Source organism: Chlamydotis macqueenii, chromosome W (assembly GCF_036417535.1).
Source record: "Chlamydotis macqueenii isolate bChlMac1 chromosome W, bChlMac1.mat, whole genome shotgun sequence".
Lineage (NCBI taxonomy): Eukaryota > Metazoa > Chordata > Aves > Otidiformes > Otididae > Chlamydotis > Chlamydotis macqueenii.
Window position 1 is genome coordinate 34,392,801 of NC_141592.1, and position 26,186 is coordinate 34,418,986.

The 26,186-nt window shown below is 44.2% G+C and overlaps 1 protein-coding gene across 1 annotated transcript in view; it reads right to left on the reverse strand.

Moving 5' to 3' along the window:
• LOC104482491 (CUGBP Elav-like family member 4) overlaps positions 1-25,704 on the reverse strand; it is an 829,267-nt gene extending 803,563 nt beyond the window's left edge. The window contains 1 exon segment of the mRNA XM_086769726.1: positions 25,425-25,704. Within this exon segment, the coding sequence (XP_086625852.1) occupies positions 25,425-25,704 (280 nt within the window).
• Between the last annotated feature and the right edge of the window lie 482 nt (positions 25,705-26,186).

Genomic DNA, 26,186 nt, shown 5'->3' on the forward strand with positions numbered 1-26,186 from the left:
ACGAGGAGTAAAGTTTGTTCTCAGGTATTGGTGCCTCAGTAAGTATTCCTCTCTGGAGAAGAGGAAAAAGGAGAAATAAATTGAGGTGGCTTGATTATTATTCACCAAAAAAGGCTGGATTCCCTTGAGCAAGAATATGGCAAAGCTCTGCCTGTTAGGAAATATCTGTTAACACAGGATGTGCAAGTCCAACGAGGTCTGATCCCTGATATAAAGTGAATATCAATTTGTTAACTTTCTGGAAGATCTCAAAGTTCTTCATGGGGCAGTATTATTTATCCAGTTTTGTAGAGCAAGTATCAGAAACACAGTACTGATGTTAAATATCTGAGTTTTTAAAATCAATCCCTATTTTATAAGTGTCCAGCTTGAAATGTCAATTGCAGTAGGGACCCTCTTTCCCAAAGCACGTACACAAGGAGCATACAAAACAAGTAGGCACTAAAAAAAAGTGACAACCAGTTTTAATTTATCTCTAGAAATGACTTGCTCAGCATCTATGAAGTAAACCAACAGCTGAGCTAGGAAAAAAAAAGCCATCTCTCCTAACTCCCAGCTCTCAACAACACGGTAATGGTGCATTAAAAGTCCAGATAGGGCTGCAAATCAAAGAGTGTCCTCGTGGCAGGACCTGGGCAGGGTGGGTGGCTTTTTCTGGGCTCATCCCAGCAGCTCACCTGAAACAGAGAGGAAATGAACCACCAAGACAGGCCGCTTGCTTGTGAGGTTCATTTTTGTCTGCAGCTCCTCAGAAGGATTTCTATGCCTCTCTTTTTCCACCCCTTAGAGAGAGAACGGCTCCCATCAGGAAAAGGAAAAAAAAAAAAAAAAAAGGGAAAACGCATTTGGGTTGTACAATTTGAGCACGAAGCTGACATAAAAATAAGAGCTTCAGCATCTGGGCTTGGTGAGGGAGGGGAAGAGGGAAGAATTGGAGGAGGGGTAAGGAAATAACAATTTGCTGTCACCTGAAGTATTGTTTAACATTTTACTTAAAAAACTCTGACAGCTTCTGCACAGCTGTATCCATGATATAAGCAGCTTGCTGGCACATTAATAAAGTATTAAGATGAGTGCAGATCTGGGTACGATACAAAGAGACGAGAGCTCCTTGCAGCTGAATTAAGGCAACGCGCACAAAGTAACCATTACCTGGCAAAGGATCGTTTCGATGCCGGCATCTCTTATTTTTATTTCAGATCAAAGAGAAACTAGGTGGTTTAGGGCTGGCACTCTGAGTTGCATGGGTAACTTATCTGTGCCATTCAAGCAGGCATTACATTGTCCACTTGTAAGTAGGGAAAGATCTGAAACACACGAGGGAGGAATGGAGAGACAAGGGGGAAAAGCAGCGACAACTCCACACCGGGGAGAGGTGCAGCCTTGAGTCCTGCAGAAGTGCATTTAAATACTTGTCTTCTGTACAAAAGTCCAAGTACAAAGTCCTCCTGCTGTTCTCAGTCTGGATAGTCTCGCTCCAGACACAGATCTGAGGTTGTCTCTGCTCTTAGGAAGCTCTTGCTCCTGCACTGGGACACCCTCTGGGTCCGCAGCCCTGATCCAGCCTAATGCCACCTTGTTACGGAAAACATCATCCCATCAGACCATGGAGGGTGTGCACAGCCGTACTGGTGTAAAAATGCCTGATGCCAGCATGCTTTTACTTTCCTTCTGCTATTTGTGTGTGCTTGTGTGTATTTATATGTCAGTGTAACCATTTATGTACAGGTATTGTAATGCCTCTAATAGAGAAGTTTTGTCATCCTGATGATGCTGCTGCAGTTAAAACAGTGTAGTTTTTCTCCTTCAACAGACCTAAACAGAGTCCTGCAAAGTGTTAATCCCTGTCAGTTCCTGCAGGCTTCGAGGGAACCTCAAAGCCTCTTTTAACAGGGACTCAGCAACTCTTTCTGCTCCCCAAAGGAGAACTGGTGGGCCATAGCTTGATGAAAAGTAGGGCAGCTTTCTACTATCAGCTTTCTGAGAGGGTGCTTGGCATTTTTGAGAAAGAGCGACAGAGAAAATTCAAGTTACCAAGGCAATGGGCAACCTCAACATCGTGAAGGTAGATGTAAATATACAGGCAGGAGGCAGACACAGCTGCTCTGAGACAGGCTCACTACTTGCACTGAGTAACCTTCCTGCCTCAGTTCCCCTTTGATTTCAAGGAGGAAGATGATGCTGGCTCACCACAAATCAGCACTATGAAGATGTTGCAGTCAAGATTTCTGACGTGCTGCTAAATGACTCGCTCTCTCTAAAGCATAAATATCTTGTTTGCGTTGCATTCGAGTCAAATAGATTGGCTTTTCTGCTGCCCCTGTTGGAGTCTGCATTGAGATGAGTTATGCAACCTACGATCCCATCCCAGCCCATGCACACTGCAAAGGAAAAAAGAGAACTCCGACTCTTTCTCTTCCTTCTTCCTCCCACCAGACTGGGCCACATCCTGATTTCATTTATATCACAGTAATCCTGGAAGAAATTCATGGGAGTCAGTTCCTCTAGATTTATATGGGTATAACTGAGAACAGAATTCATCACCTTCATAGATTGCTCCTAAGCAGGGAAAAATATTAGGGCCTCCTTTATCTTGATGGCGCAAGATGGCTCAATAAATGTAAAGCATGTGTTATATAACAGTAGAATAATCTATGGTATTGAGGGCTAACAGATCCTGAAAGTCTTTTCCGCTTGCAAGGGAGGGGAATTAAATATGGAGAAAAATATATGTTGAATAAAGTGCTTGTTGCAGAATATTTCTTTAAATACTGAACTGTGAAACCTAAAGTAGGGCAATACCCTCCCTTTCAATAATATTTTGACTTCCTACAGTCAGCAGATGCCATATGCATAGGATTCAGAAAGATCCCATTAAAATTCATTAAATCGTGTTTCCAGCTACTTAGTAAATTTGAAGAAAAGAAACCTATTGCCTTTTCTGCTCCATATGATGGCCTCTTTGAATGTAATTAACCCTTCATTCATGGATCTTTCTATCCAACTAATCTCCCACTCCATGCCTTACAATGCATTTTTTAATACTGCAGCTAATACCGCCACCTAAAATCCTCCAGCAGTCACCATGCAATAGAGATCTTTGCACAGGCAAGGTACTGTAAATCTCCATAAACAGTGCTTGGATGAACAGCAAATTCAGATAAGTGATGTGTTCTTTTTCATGCCTTACAGTTACAAACAGGGGATGCTCTTCATCCTTCGAGGTAGATTTTTATCTGGGAATGATGTTGGTTTCATATATGCCCAGGGGATTTAGCTGCTGGATTTGGGCAAGCTGGGCAAGAAGGGGTGTAAGGAGAGGCAAGAGGGCATAAATAAATAGTGAAACAATAAAGAGAGGCCTAGCAATATACATGCAAATAAACCTCCAAAATTAAAATGAAAAAAAATAATGGATCCAGCATCAAGAGATGCTACACAAAGTGTCAACTTTATCTATGTAAAGTGTAAAACTCTAGTCTCTTTATTACATGGTTGACAGAGACTCAAGACCCAATCTGGTCTAGTCCTGAGTGCAATAAACTGTGACCAGTTTCAGATCGGAGCTCGTATTTACAGAGGTGCTAAGCGGAGAGGGAGATTATATCATCCAAGCAGAAGAAACCAAAAATATTCTTGTTCCCCCTTCCTCTTTTCCCATCTGATAAATGAGCTGGTTTGTCAAAACAGAGAGTGGAGCTGTAGGAGCCAGGGTTTGGTATAAAAAAAAGAAAACTGAAGATGAGAACTGAAAATATTCTGTTTCTCTTTGCTCAGAGCAAATCCCATTCCTGGGCCAAATCTAATCAGAATCTCTCCATAAAAAAAAAGATCAGGAAGGAAATATTTTGAAATATAGGAAGAGTCTCAGGCTGATCCATGCTGCAAGGTGTTCAAGATACACGGTGTTTCTTTCATTATTTCAATGTTCTGCCACAGCTATGAAGGAGGGTTATTTCTGAGTCACAGAATTATGCTTTTCACTTGGCTTCTGTAACACCCCTATGCTTAATTATTTCATCTGAACTGCAGATTTCCACAGATCCAGCAAAGCATTTAAGTACCTGCTCAACTTTAAGAACCTATTGCTTTCAGGGAGGCTTTCCACAATATTAATTAAGTGCACACTTTGCTGGATGGACGGCTCTATGCCATAGCTACATTTAATCTGGAAGAGATACAGGCCCTTTCCCAAGGGGTTCACTGCTGTTTAGTATGTTGGTCTAAAATTTGTCCATGAGTGTATGTGCATTTTTTATTGAAGCTTTTGTTGTAACTGATCAAACTCTGGCACAGTGTCTGTGATCAGTCTTGGGCAACTCGGAAAGGACTAATCCTGGCACTGCAGGACGGGACACAAGCGTTACAGTTTGCGAATCGGATGTGAATATCACCCGAAACCACTGGGAAGCCAATCTCAACTCTGCCTGCTTAACAGAGAGGCACTACCATTGCCTTGCTCTGCCAAATCAGGGTATTTTAAAGAGAAAACAGAGCAATTCTGTTTAAAATGCACAAGACATCTGTACAGAGGATGGGAATTTCAAAGTACGGCACAAGTCTTACTTTATTGGGAAGTATTATTGTCATTGTTCTTCCAGAGCTGGAAAGGAAGGAGAAAAAATGTATAGGAGCTCAACTCTGCAAAATTTACAGATCTGAGTGGCAGGCTAAGTGCTACACAGCAAGCTGTGGAAAAATATCAGCAATCAAATACCAAAAATCTGGTCTCCATGCTTCCCATTAAATGATGTACTATCCTCCTATCCAAGAAAGAGTATCAAGTATACACTGAAAATTTAGAAGTTAAAAACCAATATAGGGGGATATGTTAACTGCTCCACACTTCACTGGCACTGGGCATGTCACTTGTAATGCCATGGAAATGTGTGTGCAAGTTAACAGCAAAGTTCAGTCACTGCGAGATGTGTATGGTTTCGTCTGCTTTAATTGTTTCAACAATTTAAGTATTAGGCACTAGGAAATTAATCTGGGCAATAGTCAAGACAATCTGCACGAAGCTGGGTCCAGTGTTGCTAAAACAAGCAGGCTGAAATGAAAAAGTGCAGCTGTGACTCTCTGCCTGATACCAACACACACACACACAAACACATGCACATACACAAAAATGGCCCCCGATTATTATTTTTATTATTTATGTACACAGATGAAAAGCCAAAGGGGGCATGGTAATGCACACAGATGCTGATTAGCTGGAGATTATATTGATGATGTAATAAAAATCCACTTTGTCTCTTAACCTGCACTGGGAAAATCAAAGAGAGATTAGATAAAAATCAGAGAGAATGAATAATAGAAGGGAGAGGTAACATCGTAAGCCATAACTCCCTGCAAAATGTTCTACCTCTGAGTACTCCTGGTCAGAATAAATAAGGACTGGAGGGTGTAAATACAGCCCAAATGGATGTAGGAAGGAGGTAGATGTGGCTTTGTACAAGTGTTATTTATCAGTAAGCAGCCAGATATGCACGTCTACCTGCACAGGTTTGCAAATGCACACTGTCCTGGTTTTGGCAGGGATGGAGTTAATTTTCCTCTCAGTAGCTGGTATGTTTTGGATTTTGTGTGTGAAGAATGTTGATAAACACCCTGATGATACCAGTTGTTGTGAATGAGACCAAGGACACCGTCCTGCTTTCCAAGTCTCGCTAATGTGCAGATGCAGGAAGCTGGGAGAAAGACAGACAGAATAATTGACCCAAACTGGCCAAAGAGAGTATTCCAGGCCATCAACGTCATACTCAGCATAGAAGTGGGGCAGGCGAGGGTGGGTATCTGCCTTCCTGGCATCCATCTTTCCTGCTCGTTTTGCTGGCATTGTTCCCTCTCCCTTGCTGGCTCCCTTTTGCTCCTTCACTTGCCGCTCGGTTTTGTTTCCGGGATCGCTGCTCGGGACGGGCTGTATCGGTCATTGGGACATCGGGTGGTGAGAAAACACATATTGTTCACTTTGTATATTTGTAATATCCTTATATTCTGTTATTATTGTAGTTTTCCTTTGTTATTTTAGTAAACTGTCTTTATCTCAACCCACGAGTTCTCCTTCCTTCCCAATTCTCTCCCCCATCCCCCTGGGGAGGGGGAGGGTGAGTGAGAAACTGTGTGGTGATTCGGGCTAAACCATCACAACACACATAGACATCTACATGCACGCACCTTTCTAACTCTGTGGAACAGGTGATGAGAGGGAGCGCAAGAGAGAAAGCATTGTATTTGGAGAGGGACCTATGGACACAGAAAAGCATACGGGGTAAATTATTAGAAGCGTATGGGAAATTACCTGAGCGTGAAAGATGTGAACTTGCCAGGGAAAAAACAACTCAGTCTCTACCTGACAGGGTAAGAGACACACATACAAACCCCCACGTGCACATGTATTTACATAGACATGCACCAGTGTGGGTCCCTGTCTGAAAAATGGATCCCTCCAGCCTCAAAAAATCCCAGTCAGAGAGATGGGAGAAAACTTTCTCCTCTTAGAGAGCTTGCTTGAAAAGGAGCAGAACTCCTGCACATCCAACGTTGGTTTAAGTTTACTGACCATGTTTAATATTTGATTAAACCTTTGGCATAGCTGACTATCCTGATCTGAATAGATGATCTGACACTTTCCCTGGTAGTAAAGCCAAGCGTAAGTAATAGCTGTCCTCTGACTACTGCTGCCTTATGCATATGAGCAGGATTTTGCCATGTCTGAAAACCTGCTACCTGCTTATGGATTCTTTTCAGCTGCTCGATATTTTCAGCTGTGTTTTATGAAATCAAACAAAAAAAAAAACCCAAATTATTCTCCCAGACATGATGAGGGCTGCAATTTATTTGTAGCTGAGGAAAAAATCCCTTCCTTCCAAAGTCTTCCCTGGCTTAAGTACTTTACCTGTTCTCCTTGCTGTACTTTTCGCCTGCGGTTTGCATTATTGCTTGCTAAATACATTAGAAAATACTCATCAGCTTGCTCGGCAGCTTGGGGATGTTTGTGTGGTTGCCCGCACACGCGCGCACACACACATACATGTGACAATTTTAGAAATAAATCACCGTCACAGGGGTGAGGAGAGTGCATGTGGTGCTTTCTATGGGAGCAGAACAGCAAAAAAGAAAGGACATCTCCAGGATCAGAAAATAGGGGCTGTCAGAGTTTCTCTGCGCCTCTTAATGCTTGTGAGATGGCCACTGCTGCTGATCACAGAAGGTGAGAGAAGGGGACACCAACCCAGGCTGCTTTTCCCCTGGCCACATGGGTGAGGAAATGCCTAATTCCTCAACACAGACAAAAAACAGGCCTAAATAATCAGTCTTCATGCTTTACACCTCAAATGAGACAAGGCTTGCTGGAAGAGTGTTCTGGTTTTGTTGGGTGAGGGGGGGCCTAAGGTGGTAGCTTCTGTAGGAAACTGCTAGAAGTCGCTCCCCTTTGTTCAGTGGACTCGGCCGGGCCTAGGGCGGACCCACTGCTGGCCAAGGCCGAGCCGATTGGTAGCAGAATGTTCCGTGACAACTCCTCTGCGATAACGTATTTAAGAAGGGGAAAACAGGAAAAAAAAAAAGAGAAGGAGAAGATGTGAAGCAGCTGAGCGGGGGCAGAGAGGGGGAGGCGCGAGCCTTGTGGGCCTTGCAGGCCTCACCCTCTGGCCTCCCACGGGGCAGCTGACTGGGCCCAACTCGGCCCGGCCTGGCTGCAAGAAGTGGAGAGGAGATGAGAAGTGAATGAGATGTAAAAAGGATCCTGAGAGGCATCTGCCAGCCTGTTGTGAGGAACGGCTGCAGACGCCAAGGTCAGTTCAGAAGGAGGGGGAGGAGTAATGCGGCTCCTGGCCAAGATTCCCCTGCAGCCTGTGGTGATGACCATGGTGGAGCAGGTTGTCCCCCTGCAGCCCATGAAGTTCCACAGAGGGGCAGAGATTCACCTGCAGCCCATGGAGGACCCCACGCCAGAGCAGGTGTAGGCCTGAAGGAGGCTGTGGCCTGTGGAGGGCCCGCACTGGGGCAGCCTTTCTGGAGGGACCGCACCCCGTGGAAGAGATGACCCACGCCAGAGCAGTTTCACGAAGGGCTGTGGCCCATGGGAGGGACCCCACGTTGGAGCAGAGGAGGAATGTGAGGAGTTCTTCCCCCAACGATGAAGTAGCAGTGTGAAACAACACGTGATGAACTGACCACGACCCCCATTCCTTCTTCCCCTCTGTGCCACTCCATGGGGGAAGGTAGTAGAGATAATGTTAAGCCCAGGAAGAGGGAGGGGTGGGGGGAGGTTATCTTGTTCCCTGTCTCATTCTCCTGCTGTTTGTAGTAATAAATGAATAGTTTTCCCCAGGTCGAGTCTGTTTTGCCCGTGGCGGTAACTTTAAGGATCTCTCCCAGTCCTTATCTCAAACCTCGAGCCGTTTTCCTTATATCATCTCTCCCTGTTCTCTTGGAGGGTGGGGGGAGTGAGAGAGAGACTGCGTAGTCTGGTCCCGATCGGGGCTGAACTACAACAAAGAGGTAATATCTTTTATTAGACCAACTGATATAGAGGAAAAAAAATAGACAAGCTTTCAAGCACAGAAGGAAGTCTGTTGTTTTTTTTCCCAGCTATATCAGCTGGACTAATAAAAGATATTACCTCTCCTTACAAATGTTGTCTCATTTATAACTTTAGACCATCACCGCTAAAGCTACAGCATGACTTCTACCTTAAATACGCACAAAGCTCTTTGCAAAGCTGGATACCGTAAATTCCTCTTTACACATAGCAAACTGAGGAAGAGCAAGGTCTAGGATTGGGATCTGGCAGGACACAGAAGGTTAGTAAGAGGGCTGGGCCAGAAATAGGCTCCTAATCCCTTCCTACCTACCTCTGAATGAAGAAGACTCTGATGCAGCACTACACCAAAGGCTTGTTTTGCCTTCTTGCTTTAATTTGAGGTTTCTAAAGAAGGGTCCTGGGGCTGAGGGGTAGCTATGTTTCAAAACAGCAAGGAAAAATATTTTTACAAGAAGCTGAACTGTAGTCCCAGAAGAGTCTGCCAGGAATAGTGAAGAATAAGATCACAATTTTACAAATTCAAAGGAAAATGTATGCAGGATTTTTGTTCAGGTGTGAGAAATTTGCTGCTGATTTAATGAAACAAGAAAAGTAAAAAAAAAAAGGTGCAATTGCCTTGGAGAAATTATAGACTTACTGCACTGTGTTTTTCTAATCTTTGAAAGATGACGTCAAGGTTTGAACCTCAAAAGAAAAATACCCCACCTTTTCTGTGTACTCTCTCAGTAGTTTATGTACCGAAACCCATATGTTTGTGCACCTGTGTGTGCATGATTTGTGGGTGTGGGTCTTTCTGTTACTACCATGGCTTTTTTCTTTTAGAAAATACTTGGTCACTGTGGCTCCCTTTTCCCAAACCCTGTTCGGGGAAGAGCTGAGAAAGGAAAGGAGAGATAACATGGTCTGAGGGAATCAGAGTGGTGACTCATGAGATGAACCGCTGAAGTGCTCTCTACAGGGGTGAGAGCCAGTGACAGCATGAGGGCAAAACGTCGGTGCAGAGCTGAACTGAGGGAAGAGGAGCGTGAACAGCGATGGCAAGAGCCAGGGAAACAGGTCTGTAGCAGCAGAGGTTGGCTATGGAAAATAAGCAGCTCAAGAGCACAGGTAGGCTGAGGAGGACATGTTGGGAAACGGGCAGTGAGCCTGGAGTGGCACCCAGGGAAGGGACCTGACCCTGGGGAGAGGTCTGCATGTGTGGTCCCCTGCAACCAAGGGAGTAAGCTTCAGAAGGGAGGATGAGGAGCTGGTCTTGGATGCAAACCCAGACAGCAAGAGCCCAGGTGCAGCTCTTGGAAAGCAAACGCAGGGACTGGGGATGGAGAACTGAGTCTGGGGAGCGAGCTGCTCGCCCAGCAATTGGACCAATGCCTTTTGCCAGGTAGCATGGAGCAGCATCACTGGGCTCACTGGTGGCTTGGCTGTTTCTTTTCGGATTAAGAAGCTGCTGCCAGAAGTCCTGTCCCTGGATCAGTGTAGAGGAGAAGACAGGGGAATGACACACCTATTGTGCACCTCCTTTTATGAATAAATTAGTAAAATCTAATTCTACCAGCACCTCTCTGGCCTTTTTCAATGAGCCAGTTAGTAACAAATGATCATTTAACAGCACAAAGCAGCCATTATGTAGGAGAACATATTGAGGCTAATACAACACACATTCCCCTCCAAACAAGAACCCAACATTCCTCCTTCAATTTTTTTTTCCCCATCTGCAAACACTGTCAGTAAAGCTGAATAATTATATAAATAATTAAACAAACAAATACTTTCCCTGCTGCCCCTGGGCCTTTGAAACTGAGACTTAGTTGGATTTCAGACAAACAGCATCACATTCACACACTCACACTGCACGCACATTTCCTCTCCACCTTTGACAGAATTGCATTGACTTGAGTGCACTGTGATGATTTCAAATAGACTAGGGGTTAGATAATCGACTCTGCACACACATACACACATACACACTCCAGCTCTTCCATTTGTTTTGTAAAAGACATAAGCACAGATGGGATGGAAACACAAACCACTCCCCTCCACGTACGTTGCTATTGACGAACTAACTAAAACTGCAACTGAAATAATAAAATTTAAAAAACCAAGGAATCTGATTCATTTGTTTGTCAGATCTTTGCTGCAGGAGATCACCTGAAACTCTCCTTTTAAATGAAAAGATTTCTAAATTAGTTTTGTTGTGGATGGATACTCAAGGTCACTGGAATCTTGTTTATTCCCCACAATAAGGTACTTTGTGGGTAGCAGCAGTGAAAACTTCCTTCTGGGCTACCTTGCTCTGCCAAAGTCAGGGACGTTCACATCCCTGCTTAGGGATTCACATGGTGTCTGTCTGTTGTTTGTGAGGCTGGGTCAGAGTCTAACTATTGACTTCAGAGAGTGTGGGGTCGGTCCTCAGCAAATGGACAATGACTGCCAATTCCATCTGCCCATACTGAGGGCGGGAGTACACTTGTCTAGAGGGAACTTGCTCTTTTTATTGACTCAGTGAAGGCAGATACATCCGGCTTGATCCAAATTGTATTGCAAACAATAGGTTTGGATCAGGCCCTTAGAGAAGAAAGGTGGGATGCAGCTCTTCGTCAAATCCTTGAGCTTTGCGGCTCCCTCAGTTGCCATAACAATGAAGAGTATATATGCGATTCACTAAAAGAAGGAAAAAAAAATTCAAGATCCTGAGTCAGTGAATGATGATATTCCTGTAGACAGAGAAATTACGAAGGTTGAATCCTGCTCACACAAAGAAAACTGGCAAAATTGCCATTGACCCTTTCTTGGCAAAGCAGGGACAAATATGTGTTTACAAGTGAAATGAGTAAAGATAATTTTCCACCTCTCCAATGCATGTTTTTTTAAAGCATATTTTCCTGATCTGCACTGAAAGGGGCTCTGATGTAACACATTTGTCATCAGAGGTGCACCACAATCTTTACCGAGAAAAAAAGAAATGTCAAATTTATGCTATTAACTTCTCCCTCATAAAATAAAATAAAATAAAATATAAACTAAACTAAACTAAACTAAACTAAACTAAACTAAAATAAAATAAAATAAAATAAAATAAAATAAAATAAAATAAAATAAAATAAAAAATCTGACTAGGCTAATATTGCGGATGAGGAAATGAAAGATCAATAGCTCACTGGAGTCAATGGGAATCTTTCCACTGATTCAACAGGTTTCAGATCAGGCCTGAAGGCACTGAGCTTAAGTGACTCCATCAGAGAGTGTTGGTGAGTAATTATCCACACAGTGATTAGAACCCAGGCATCCTCATTGCTTGCCCTCACCCACCAGATAATGCCCTTCCTTTGAATGAAGCTGCAGGCACAGGCAGCTCTGAGGTGTATTAGCCACTAAAAAATAATCCAGAGGGAATGGCAATGTTTGCTTTTCTTTCTTGCTTTTTGTTTAATGTAGTGTTAACTTTTGCTAACTAACAGTAGAATGTAAAACCTAGCATTGCTCTATCACCTTTATCTCCTGCAAGATTTTTGTGTGCATTTCCTTCCCATGTTTCTATGGGTTGTTTTGTTGGTTTTTTTTCCTTCTCTGTCAATGACTAAACTTGGAGTTAAATCACTTGTAAGATACTCTTTTCTTTGATATCAAAATTGGCTGGATCCAAACTCTTGCAAATAAACAGGCAGCAATGGTATGCTTTTAAAGACTTTGCCAAAGGATTTTTGGTGGTTGTCTTGCCCATTCCTCACTTCCACTCCTACTTTTCTAATTTATTGCCAGTATCTTGAAAAAGAAAAGAAAAGAAAAGAAAAGAAAAGAAAAGAAAAGAAAAGAAAAGAAAAGAAAAGAAAAGAAAAGAAAAGAAAAGAAAAGAAAAGAAAAGAAAAGAAAAGAAAAGAAAAGAAAAGAAAAGATCCATAGTAAAAAAAAAAGATAGGAAAAAGGAAAACAAAGAAAAAAAATGACCAGTCTCCCTCCAAATGCATAAAACAGAACAAAACCCGCAGTATAACTGAATAACAATATATCTTTATAACAGAGGGTGAAAAAATGCATCCTCATCCATGTATTACTGAAGATGGAATACGATCAAATAAATCGCTTTTAAAAGCAATTAAATGCTCACAAAAGAAAAACTCTTGCCCTGTAAAGTGAGAGAAGGCTGTTGTGGTTTTGTTTAGTGAGGGGGGGCCTAAGGTGGCAGCTTCTGTAGGAAACTGCTAGAAGTCACTCCCCTTTGTTCAGTGGACTCGGCCGGGCCTAGGGCGGACCCACTGCTGGCCAAGGCCGAGCCGATTGGCAGCAGAATGTTCCCTGATAACGCCTCTGTGATAACGTATTTAAGAAGGGGAAAACAGAAAAAAAAAGAGAAGAGAAGATGTGAAGAAGCTGAGCGGGGGCAGAGGCGCAGAGGGGGAGGCGCAGGCCTCATGGGCCTTGCAGGCCTCACCATCTGGCCTCCCGCCAGGCAGCCGACTGGGCCCGACTCGGCCTGGCCCAGCTGCAAGAAGTGGAGAGGAGATGAGCTGGATGATGTGAAGAGATCCTGAGAGGCGTCTGCCAGCCTCTTGTGAAGAATTTTTCTTCTGAGAGGAACGGCTGCAGACGCCAAGGTCAGTGAAGAAGGAGGGGGAGGAGTAATGCGGCTCCTGGCCAAGATTCCCCTGCAGCCTGTGGTGACGACCATGGTGGAGCAGTTTGTCCCCCTGCAGCCCATGGAGGTCCACGGAGGAGCAGAGATCCACTTGGAGCCCGTGAAGGACCCCACACCGGGGGAGGTGGATGCCTGAAGGCAGCTGTGGCCCGTGGAGGGCCCGCTGGGGCAGCTGTTCTAGAGGGACTGCACCCCGTGGAAGAGATGACCCACGCCAGAGCAGTTTCATGAAGGACTGTGGCCCATGGGAGGGACCCCACAGTGGAGCAGGGGAGGAATGTGAGGAGGTCTTCCCCCGACCATGAAGCAGCGGTGTAAAATGATGTGTGATGAACTGACCGTGACCCCCATTCCCTCTTCCCCCCTGTGCCGCTCAGGGGGGAAGGTAGTAAAGATAACGTTAAACTTGGGAAGAGGGAGGGGTGGATGGAGGTTATCTTGTTCTCTGTCTCATTATCCTGCTGTTTGTAGTAATAAATGAATAGTTTTCCCCAAGTCGAGTCTGTTTTGCCCGTAACAGTAACTTTAAGGATTTCTCCCTGTCCTTATCTCAAACCTTGAGCCGTTTTTTTTATATCATCTCTCCCTGTTCTCTCGGAGGGTGGGGGGAGTGAGAGAGAGACTGCGTAGTCTGGTCCCGTTCGGGGCTGAACTATGACAAAGGCATAATGAAATGCAAACCATCTTGAAACTACCATACAGAAACTGGAACAAGACACTTCAAGCTGAATGGTATAGCGAAAGGAGTGAACTAGCATACCTAGATAAGGCAGCCTATTGCTAAAGAGGGAGTAGTGAGGAAATTCAGAAGCAAGCAGGTCTCTGTATCTGGATTTAGATGAGTAACAACCTTAAGGCGGTCACATTGCATATTATCTGTGGTTCCTGCCTCAACGAGGAGTATCTTGCAGAACTGCTGGTAACTTAGGGCCCAATCCAAACATTGCTGCAGGCAAGGCAGAGTTTTCCTGAAGGCTTCAGCAGGCTTTGGAGCAGATCTGTAGCTGCTCTGCAAAGTCCTTTCCTGTCAAATATAGATTATGCATATCAAAAAATATATGTTACTTCCACCCTCTTCCTCCTCTCCATTTCTTAAATGCTTCTACAGGTGGGGAAAAAAAAAAAATCAATCAAGCACTTCAATTGCATTGCTGTGTTGAGAAAGAGCTCTCTTAGATTAATACTGTTCTGACAGGGGCTAAACTGGTTGACCAAAATGGTCCTGGTTGCTCTGAGTTTCTCAGACCCCTGGCTTCTCTGCAGCTGCCAGGTAAAGACCCGATCATAGAGAAATAAGTATCTCATTTCTGTCTGGGTCAGGTGAAATAATGGGCAAGAAACAGAGCCTTGCCTGTAAGAGGCAAGAAAACTGAGTTTTCTCTGGGTTAGCTTTCAAAGAGGTGCAAACCAGTTCAATCTACTCAACAAAGGTATCTCTCTCTCTCTCCCCCTCCTCTCTCTCTTGCACCATTTCAAAGAAGTGCATCTTTACCTTATTATATTATTAGAATAAATCAATATTATTAATATTAACATATTAAACTTTGCATATAATTCCAGGAAGAGTCTGTTAAGTCACCTGCCACTTTCAACCAAGAGTCTCTGTATTGTCTTTCATAAAGGAATTATTTAGACACGTATATCAGCCTGTCTGTACTGAATGTATGTTTTCATTAACATGTTGTCGTAGTTCAGCCCTGATCAGGACCAGACTACGCAGTCTCTCTCCCGCTCCCCCCACCCTCCGAGAGAACAGGGGGAGATGATATAAGAAAAACGGATCAAGGTTTGAGATAAGGACGGGGAGAAATCCTTAAAGTTACCGTCACGGGCAAAACAGACTCGACTTGGGGAAAACTATTCATTTATTTTCTAAAATTAGCAGGAGAATGAGACAGGGAACAAGATAACCTCCCCCCACCCCTCCCTCTTCCCGGGCTTAACATTATCTCTACTACCTTCCCCTCCCGAGCGGCACGGGGGGGGAAAAGGGAATGGGGGTCGCGGTCAGTTCATCACACGTTGTTTTACGCCGCTGTATCATCGTCAGGGGAAGAACTCCTCGCATTCCTCCTCTGCTCCAACGTGGGGTCCCTCCCACGGGCCACAGTCCTCCGTGAAACTGCTCCGGCGTGGGTCATCTCTTCCACGGGGTGCAGTCCCTCTAGAACAGCTGCCCCAGCGGGCCCTCCACGGGCCACAGCCTCCTTCAGGCCTCCACCTGCTCTGGCGTGGGGTCCTCCACGGGCTCCAGGTGGATCTCTGCCCCTCCGTGGACCTCCATGGGCTGCAGGGGGACAACCCGCTCCACCATGGTCTTCACCACGAGTTGCAGAGGAATCTTGGCCAGGAGCCATATTACTCCTCCCCCTCCTTCTGAACTGACCTTGGCGCCTGCAGCCGTTCCTCACAACAGGCTGGCAGACGCCTCTCAGGATCCTTTTTACATCTTATTCACTTCTCATCTCCTCTCCACTTCTTGCAGCCGGGCCGGGCCGAGTTGGGCCCAGTCAGCTGCCCGGCGGGAGGCCAGAGGGTGAGGCCTGCAAGGCCCATGAGGCTCGCGCCTCCCCCTCTCTGCCCCCCGCTCAGCTGCTTCACATCTTCTCCTCTTTTTCCTGTTTTCCCCTACTTAAACACGTTATCGCAGAGGCGTTATCACGGGACATTCTGCTACCAATTGGCTCGGCCTTGGCCAGCAGCGGGTCCGCCCTAGGCCCGGCCGAGTCCACTGAACAAAGGGGAGCGACTTCTAGCAGTTTCCTACAGAAGCTACCACCTTAGGCCCCCCCTCACTAACAAAACCAGAACATTCCACCCCTCGCCTCTGCGAATTACGTATTTAAGTATTATAAGTAAAATACACACACATCAACAGAAGAAAACAGAATTCCCTGCACCAAAATCAAAATAATATCCTCACAACACCAACAGTGGGTAGACAATTAACAAAGAATTCACCACTTATCCCTTCACCACAATCAGAACATAAATTCCCCATAATGATTTTGCTCTTTTGTCAAGTTCAATCCCTGTTTTGCCCGTTACTGCTCCCAATTAAACTCAATCCTTATCTCAAATTCCTCGAGCCCCACGTTGGGCGCCAAAATAACTGTCGTAGTTCAGCCCTGATCAGGACCAGACTACGCAGTCTCTCTCCCGCTCCCCCCACCCTCCGAGAGAACAGGGGGAGATGATATAAGAAAAACGGATCAAGGTTTGAGATAAGGACGGGGAGAAATCCTTAAAGTTACCGTCACGGGCAAAACAGACTCGACTTGGGGAAAACTATTCATTTATTTTCTAAAATTAGCAGGAGAATGAGACAGGGAACAAGATAACCTCCCCCCACCCCTCCCTCTTCCCGGGCTTAACATTATCTCTACTACCTTCCCCTCCCGAGCGGCACGGGGGGGAAAAGGGAATGGGGGTCGCGGTCAGTTCATCACGCGTTGTTTTACGCCGCTGTATCATCGTCAGGGGAAGAACTCCTCGCATTCCTCCTCTGCTCCAACGTGGGGTCCCTCCCACGGGCCACAGTCCTCCGTGAAACTGCTCCGGCGTGGGTCATCTCTTCCACGGGGTGCAGTCCCTCTAGAACAGCTGCCCCAGCGGGCCCTCCACGGGCCACAGCCTCCTTCAGGCCTCCACCTGCTCTGGCGTGGGGTCCTCCACGAGCTGCAGGTGGATCTCTGCCCCTCCGTGGACCTCCATGGGCTGCAGGGGGACAACCCACTCCACCATGGTCTTCACCACGAGTTGCAGAGGAATCTTGGCCAGGAGCCATATTACTCCTCCCCCTCCTTCTGAACTGACCTTGGCGCCTGCAGCCGTTCCTCACAACAGGCTGGCAGACGCCTCTCAGGATCCTTTTTACATCTTATTCACTTCTCATCTCCTCTCCACTTCTTGCAGCCGGGCCGGGCCGAGTTGGGCCCAGTCAGCTGCCCGGCGGGAGGCCAGAGGGTGAGGCCTGCAAGGCCCATGAGGCTCGCGCCTCCCCCTCTCTGCCCCCCGCTCAGCTGCTTCACATCTTCTCCTCTTTTTCCTGTTTTCCCCTACTTAAATACGTTATCGCAGAGGCGTTATCATGGGACATTCTGCTACCAATTGGCTCGGCCTTGGCCAGCAGCGGGTCCGCCCTAGGCCCGGCCGAGTCCACTGAACAAAGGGGAGCGACTTCTAGCAGTTTCCTACAGAAGCTACCACCTTAGGCCCCCCCTCACTAACAAAACCAGAACACATGTATATATAATAAATGGTTGCACATGTGTGAAATATACAGACATGGCAGGCACACTTGTATCTCTCTGCATGTTCACTTTTCAAGTAAAAGTTAATTCTTGGCTGCACCTTTCATGCAAACTATGTCTTTTTATGTTTTTCAGATTTAAATAAGGAAGTTACAGACCTCAACAATGTAAAGGAGAAGAATAGCCTGAGTTACAAACTATGTCTATACTGCACCTTAGTCTATCAAACCATAAGCAACTTTCTGGTGGCAAAATACTTTGACGAAACTAACAGCGAAGGCTCCTCTCACCAGCAGCGATATTTTCCTGGAGGCATCAACGTTGCCAACAAAGCCATCTATGAAATAGTTAATGTTAAACAATGGTTGTCCGTGTTCAACAAAGTAGGGAGAAATAAATAGGTAAGAGTGAGGTAGATAGAAATCTGCATGCCTCATTGGCTGAGCTGTCGGATATTTCTAATGCATCTGAATGGTTTGTTACTAAGAACCTGTTAAGTATCTTTAAACCTTTGATCTGTAGCCAATCTTAACAAAGGTGACAATTAATTAAGGGAGAGTGTGTTGCAATAAAGTTACATTGTGGTCAGTTTATATATACTGTCCAAAGCTGGTTCACAGAAGTCACTGTCAATTAAAGTCTTCTTGGAGTCCAGTTCATTATCAGTTTTTCCCCTTTGCCTTGATCAATATTTTTGGCTGCTTCTGCTTGACAAATTTAACACAATGTCTGTATCTATATGTCTTGCCATTTATTTACATGGAATAGATGGCCATATATGATTTATTTTTAGCTACTCTATATAGTCAGGCACTTTATTTGAGAGGTTTAGAGCTCTCATCCATCTTTATTTTAAGGAGAGACAATAATAAGCCCTCTCTTCCTTCGAGGGGATGTCAGTTGGATATAATGAATGTACATTAAAAGCTGCATTCACCTGTGTGTGCATTCAGGCTGTGCCCCACGGCAACAAAAGCAAACAAATACAATATCTATGGTGACATCCTGACTCCAGCCCACGCCAAGCGATACAGCACAAAGTGATTCAATAGGTCCTGTGATTCCCAAAATGCAACAATGCATCTCAAAGAGTTACAGAGAGAGAGGCCCCTATAATGTATACCCCAGCTGAGTCAGTGAAGTAACAGTGGAAGAAAAGCCATAACTTTAACTCGCCATGGTTATTATTTTTCCCTTTTTCCGCTGCAGATTTTAATACATAATGGTCACTCCACCATGACAAACCCCAGCAACAGTCATACGGGCATCAGTGGAGCAGTTAAGTGAGTGAGAAATGTGGCAGGGGTCAGGCTTTTTTCAGTTCCTCAGCTTTGTTTTAGTTTTAGTTTCACTTACAGAAGTTAAGGGACAAGCCAGCAAGCATAGGAGCCAGTAACATTAACTGCAAGTGTTGTGGTTTGCTACGTGAATCCACAATCCAGAATTTTAAAGGGAATGTGAAACACCGAGTAAGTGCAAGCCTGCACCAGGATTTCCAAACATGAACCCACCAAAGTGATGGCAAAAATCTCACTGACTTCTGCCCAGCAAGCAGGCAATAGGCCTTTGCTCCCTAAGTAAAGGTGATGCTGGGATTAATGAAACACCAGCCTATCTGTTAAGGCTGGGATTCGACTTAGCTCACTTAATACCTCATCTGCTTAGTGCAAACTCTTATGGGGCAGAAACCAGACAGCGCTTGGTGGACAGGTCATGTTGAGCTCTGCAGCCTCCTGCTGTTATGGAATATTATTGTAAGGCTATAGCCAGCACCTACGCGAGTCTTCGGGTATCTGATGCTTTTTCTCTATTTTAAATTTAGGTAAGCACCTCAACAGCTGTGATCATGTCCCCCACTTTTTCTCCCTTGGAACCATTACTGTCTGTCGTATAAACCCGCCTCGGTTCACACTTGATTGACGGGAGGGACGATAACAGCTCCTTTAATGTCGTTATGGTCTGTCGAGTCAGTGCAGCTGGTATGCATGCACACAGGGTATGCATGATAAAAAACCACCCTGACGTCTTGCTGAAAAATGTGGCTGCATGTTTCCAGCTCTTAAGGCTAGAGGAAGCCCTCCTCGATCATCCAGCCCCTTCTGCCCCTTGCTCTTGACCACCATGCACAGACAGTCCTCTGCCCGCCCTCCTTGACAAGTACAATCTACTTTTGGATTGAGCACAAAACACTTTCTGCAATCTCACTCACTCTTTACCCAGGCAAAATTTCCACATACTCTCTGACAACTTATTTCAAAAGACTATTCCATCAGCTGCCTGGCTTTTATTATGCTATGCAATTTCAATTCTCTGCTAAAGAAAGCCCTGTCTGTGGCACTGGCCACTGGCCAAGGCGGGATGCAGGACCAGATGAACCACACTTTTCATCCAAGGTGACAAGGATCCTCAATTTTTCCCCCTGCTTCAGTGTTGATGTGCCCGATCTCTTCTGGCTGAATACAGGAAAAAAAAAAAAAAAACAAACCAAACAAAAACAAACTGTCCCCTATTTTTGTTGTTATACTTCAGAAATTAATAAGTTCCTGACTCACTCTTTAATTAAAACCTTGGTTTGGCCAAGTAAATACCACTAAATTTGGCTGTTGTTGCTATTTTTTTTTAAAGAAAAAAAGAAGTATATTTTTTCCTTCCCTATAATTCCCAAAGGCACCAGTATATATAGACACTGAGGGACAAAACCAATCGTAATCCGTAAATGTGTAGGAAATGTAAGTCTAACCTGGAGAAAGGTAAGAGAAGAAAGAAAAGCTCTAGAAACACAAACTTTAATTTCTCTTTTTCCTCCACATTATGTAACTTTAAAATGAATCCATTCTTGTAAGGATGATTGGATGATTAGTTGATATGGTAGTGAGGCTAGCTGAAGAACAGCTTTCAGTGCAAAACTTAACAGCCAAGTGAGAGATCCCAGAAAACTGGAGTTTGTATTGGAAATGCTGACACAACTGTAACAAGAGCATCATAACTGTCTGCAGCTGCTTTTAGAAACCAGAATCCATATCCAAACCCCTGAAAAAAAAAGAGTTAACATATAGCCTTCTAATTTATGAAGCAATCTGAGCTAACTGTTTGACATCAAAACGCATACACACTCATCTGTATGGGAGATTATAATGTACAGGGGGTTGCTTTTTTCCTTTCTCTGCCATCGAGCTATCCAATTGCATTTTGATTGTTTTAAGGAGTTGTTCTTTACACCTAAGGCATAAAGCCTCCTCTGTTTTATTCCAGTTTATTTGTGCATTTACCTCCGTAAAACTTGTTTGGTTTGCTACCATACTAAATGCTGTATGTGTTGCTTTCAGTCAGGCAAGTCTTATGTTTCAATTATGAAGGAGTTTATTCAGCATCTGTATTGTGTTGTGCTTCTTTTCAACTAAATTTCCATTTCCCAAAGTCTATATGCATGAATGTGTATACATCTCTTTTTTCTGTATGTACACACACACACAAAAATCTATACATTTATACATTTATACATATATATCATCTTAACTGAATGCTCATTTTCATTGCACCTTTGAATTTCTGAGATATCCAAAACTTTCATGATCATCCTTAGACTTAACAAGGTTTTAATGTTTCTGTCATCTATCTTTGTAATCAAACAGAACAGAATAGAATGAATGGAAGCCTTGTTTACCTACCTCTGAGGTGTCTTGAATTTCAAAATTATTTATACTTTTGTGAAGGTAAAGCAGCAAAAGAACTAAACTAATTTTTTCATACTGTATATTTCTAGATGCATTGAATGCTTATTGAGTGAGGTTTGGGTCAGGTAGGAATGGTGTACTTCAAGGAGGTTTGGGGGGTTTTGTGCTTTTTTTCCCCTCTAAATAAGGGTTGAAATAATGTTGTACCTCTCAAGTCTATGGAAGACTAGATTTCCCACTGCACGTTATCTCCACTCTTTAAGTGCACTCACCAATGTGTGTTTCAGTAAACCTCAGTTAAGTGTGGAATGCTGATTTCTTCTGACTTCCTAAATAGAATATTATGGAGACTTGTGTGCTTTAAATTAAAACACATTCTAGGCCTTGGGTACAAGCAAGCTTCAATAGAAAAGGCTGTTTAAACCTATGGGGACAGTCCTATATTTAGATTACCTTAATTAATAAATGTTATACTAAATACCACTTAAATTAGCCTTAAATGACTTCAAAGATAATGCATTATAATATGGCTGTCCTGAGAGCACTAACCTTTATGTCTCCCAGTAACTCAGCCTTTAAGCATACTCCACTGCTAGATAAGAAGGGGGGGAAGTTATGAATGAATGGCTTGCTAAATTGTTCAAGTGTGATTAGTTAACTCCATGTGTGTGTGTGCCCGCACGTGGGTGGGTCAGCTCAGCCCTGGTAGATTTCTACTGGAGGATCTCAGCACACAGCCTCTTCCCAATCCTAGAGCAAAGTACCACAACAGGAGCCTGTTCCTGCACCATGTGGAGAGAAGCAAGGATAGGGGGAAATATGCAGCAGCTACACTCATGCCATGAAAGCTTGTTTTCTCAGGGACCTGGCAAGCCTTTCTTGCCTTCTCTCACATGCTGCTTCCCCCGTACCCTTTTCTCTCTTCACATGTCTGCAAGAGAACTGTGTTCCCCTGCCTCTTGCCTGGTATCAGCCAGGGCTACTGGTGAGAGAACCTGGGACTTCACTCTCCTTTTGTGATAGTGGTTTTTTTTGGGAGAGGGGCATAGTCATGTACTTTATCTTCAGGTTCTTAATTTTCAATTTCCTTCTGCTATACAGGAGCACCACAATAGGATCTCTTTATAATATTTTCAAGAATGCACAACCTGTGCTCTTATTTAAATGGATTTACACCTGAAATTATTTCCATTGCTATGCTTTTGCTTTAAGCAAGTCTCTTCCCTCCTCCCAACACAAACCCACCTTCTTCCCCTCCACACCCAAGGTTTGTTCTCCATACACTTAAATAAACTACAGCCCACTATTAACCCTTCAAGGTATACCACTGCCACAGTCTCATCCCCTGGATTAGGAATGAAATCAACTGAGAGTGACTGATCAATTAATGTGTAAGCATTATGCATCACTTATGGAAAGCATCTTGGGGTTTCATATTGCCATCCTACCCCTGAGAGCCAAGTTAGACTATCTTTATGCAATTCTTCACCTATGCCTGCAAAGCAAAGCCAAAATAGGGAGATATGAGTGAATACTATGCTTCACATGACTGCATTTAGAGAAGGGAAAAGAAAAAAAAAATATTAAAAAAGAACTAAAATGAAATCAAATAATTTTTTAAAAGCCACAAACAATCCTCATCCTTCAAAGGCCCATCATGTTTTTTTTGACTTAATAGTAATTAATCACTACTGGCAAGAAAGTAATTTTTTTTCAGGTAGCCAGAGGCATATTTTTATCAGGATTAGCTAATAAATCAGCGGCATTGCTAGAAAGGAGTTCAAACTCTTCTTGGATGTACTAAATAAAACCAATCTCTGAAATGCTGGCAACTTGGTGTCCATTGAAGCTTCACTCAAACCTTAGCCTGTGAAATAACAATCATCATCATCATCATCATTTTTCCTTCCAAAGTCCAAAACTTCTAGGAGGTTAAAAATGACTGTTTCTTTCAAGATGAATTCATGCAATTTGGTTTGATGAGGTGACAAGATTTCCCACTTGGCTTTTTTCCTAAGTTGCAGCTTTAGAACAGAAACGAAATGAAAGAAAATGAAGTTAGTATCTTGCATAATTCAGGAATATGTGTTAAACACATCCAAGCAAGATAAATGATCCCACTCTCTCTCTCCCTCCCTCCTCCCCTTCCTGAGTTTGTCTCTGTGAATACAGGCATACAGTAAAAGCAAAAGTGAACTGAAAGAGGAAGAATTCACTACTATGAAATAGAAATTAAAGTTAACACATAGATTGATTAATTACAGGTTTAAGATAGAACATAACAAAAGAATAAAATCTCATCAACAAATCAAAATAACCTATTCCCACCACAAAAATCTTGTATTGAGGTGTTAGCTCAAAGATTTCCTCTATACTATGTTGAGTGATTCTCTTCAGTGTAGCTTTTACTGCTGTTATTTTTATTTTACTGAAACCTTAGATAATTTTTGCCAACACATGCGCGCACACACGAGCTCAGTGTCTACTCTCACTATTCCTCATCTATTAGATGAAACCTCCCAGGACCTTTCTTTCCCTGTGCTTCTTACTATTATTTTTATTTTTATTATTAATGATTATTATAGTACAGATGTCATTTTTAAATGATGCTTATCAGACCTTGATGTAGCTTCTAGGAACCTAGTCTGAAAAGAAAGCAAGGTTTGAAGGGGCTACACTGATCATTGTAAATATGAGGAGAGTGTTTGGAACGACCGGCAAGAAAGGAAGGAAGAAATATCGTATAACTTGGACTGAGTCCCTGGTCCCTGAACCCTGAACATTTTCTCTAGTCTGTGTGAAACTAATACTTTGCACTGTCAGGGTATATTTTCATTTGCATTTCCTGAGAGTGGAAGAGAGGAGGAGAGTGAGTGGGAAGGGGGAAGAGATGCCTGCTAAACATGCTGTTAAGTTCAAGATTTACAACTCGCCAAGGCATCTGGAAAGCTGGAAAGCCAGTAATGCCATTACCAGTGACTATCCCTGCCAGGAGTCCACCAGGCTGGAGTAGACACTGCTACTGAACCTCTCCTGTAACAGATGCAACGTCCACTCCCTCCATGGCCCCCTGCAAAAGCCTTTCTCCTCCTGCACTAGATCTGGAGTCACACCCCAATCACTTCTGGTCTGATCTTTTTTCTTTTCCTTTTTTTTAATAACTACATATCTAATGACATAAACAAACACACACATATATACAGAACCTGAGTTAATAAATTGGCTCGCTTCACTCCTGGGTCTCTCCTGCTTCTAAGCAGGGCTACCATGCAAATTATCTTCAACTTCCTCCCTGCAAGTCCTACTTTCCTACCTGAGGATCCGAGTATCTCTCTCCCACTATACACACCCTCCCCCACTCCCAAAACATAGCATCATCTAATCTGAAATGCACCTCTGGAGAGCCTAAGCTAAGCAGGGAAAGGAGTGGGCAGAGATGGAGCGTGCGAGGCATCGCATGGGGAGTATGTTTCTACTGTCTTTAAAGAAAACCTTAAAAGTTTTCATGATGGACTTTGGGCACATTAAAGTAGTGCTTGGAATATGCCTGCTTGGAGAGTTCTCCTCTCTGGAACTAAACTGCCACCCGTCTCTCCTGGCTTGCCCTCTCCAACACACACATACATGTTGTGAATTCATACATCTGCCCCCCGCCCCACTTGAGATAGATAGGCTTTTTTATTGTTGTGTATATCCCTGTTCCCATTCTGAACAAAACCAAAATGAAATACTCTCCACGGAGCAACTCACTCTCCTCCACCTCTAGCTTTGGAGCGGACTACAAATAATAATTGCAACAGCAGTAAAAATAAAAATAAAAAAAAAAGAAAGAAAAAGAAAAGGTGTCAGTGCCAGCTACACAACAGTTGTAAAATAGGGGCTTCCCAGCTCAGCGCAGGCACACGGACAGACATACACTCCTGGGTAGAAAATGTGCGGCTCCCAAAGATAAATAAACCCTCTTCCTCGTTTCAGCACCACGGCGAGCGGACAGCTGCCTACCCGCCCGGCTTTCGCGAGGGGCTGCAGCTCACTCATCAGAAAAGGAGGGGAAAGAAATAAAAATACTGATAAATAAACCAAACGGAGCTGACTCCTTTCCCTTCCTCTCTCTCTTCTATTTCCAGGAGAGTCTATTATTTCTTTCCCTGCCCCCCCCACCCCCCTCAGCCTGCCGCCTCCACCCCTGGGCCAACCAAAAATGAAATAAAGCGAAATGAAATCAAAAGGTAAGAGAGAAAGAGAGACCCTGGGAGGGAGGGAGAGCCTGCCTTCCTCTCCCGATCTCTCCCGGAAAAGTTCAGGAGGTAACTCACCTTTGTGCATGCCAGTGAACCTGTCCTTCAGCACAGTCAGTTCATAGATCTTCCCGAACTCCTCGAAGAGCGGTTTGAGGTCTTTCTCGTCCAGGTTACGGGGGATCTGCCCAATAAAGAGCTTAATGGCATCGTGGTCCTTCATTGGGATGGTGGATGGGTTTCCGGGACTACGGTTTAATCCATTCATATGCCCGTTGGTGCCAGGGTTGCTGTGATTGCTACTCAGGCTGGTATTGTCTGGTTGTCCGTTTGCTAACGTGGCCATCTTTATAAACATAGAGAAAACCTTCTTGCCTTTTTTTCCCCCTCTTCTTTTCTCTCTCCCTCCCTCTCGCTCTCTCGCTCCCTCTCCCTCTTTCACACTCACACACACACTCACACACACACACACACACACTCCTCCCTCTCCGTCTCTCTCTCTCTCTCTCTGGGTCTGATCTGATTTTTTTTTTTTTTTTTACATTGAAGATCTGTATCCTTTCCGTTTAAACAAGCTGGATCAGTTCAAATTCCCATCCAGACTAGGGGGTGGGGTGCGAGTGTGTGGATGTGTGTGTGTGCGGGGAAGGGAGGCTGGGGGTGGGGGATCGCTTTTGCCTCTACTCTGGCTAAACCCCCTCCTCCCATCCAAACAACCCCCCTGTCTGCCTGCCCGGGAGAAGCTCAATGGTATCTTCCAACACAGCCCCCGGCTATAAAAAGCACTAGGCGCATGGCTCTTTGAGAGACAGTCAATTTCTATTGTGCCAAGTGAGCAAA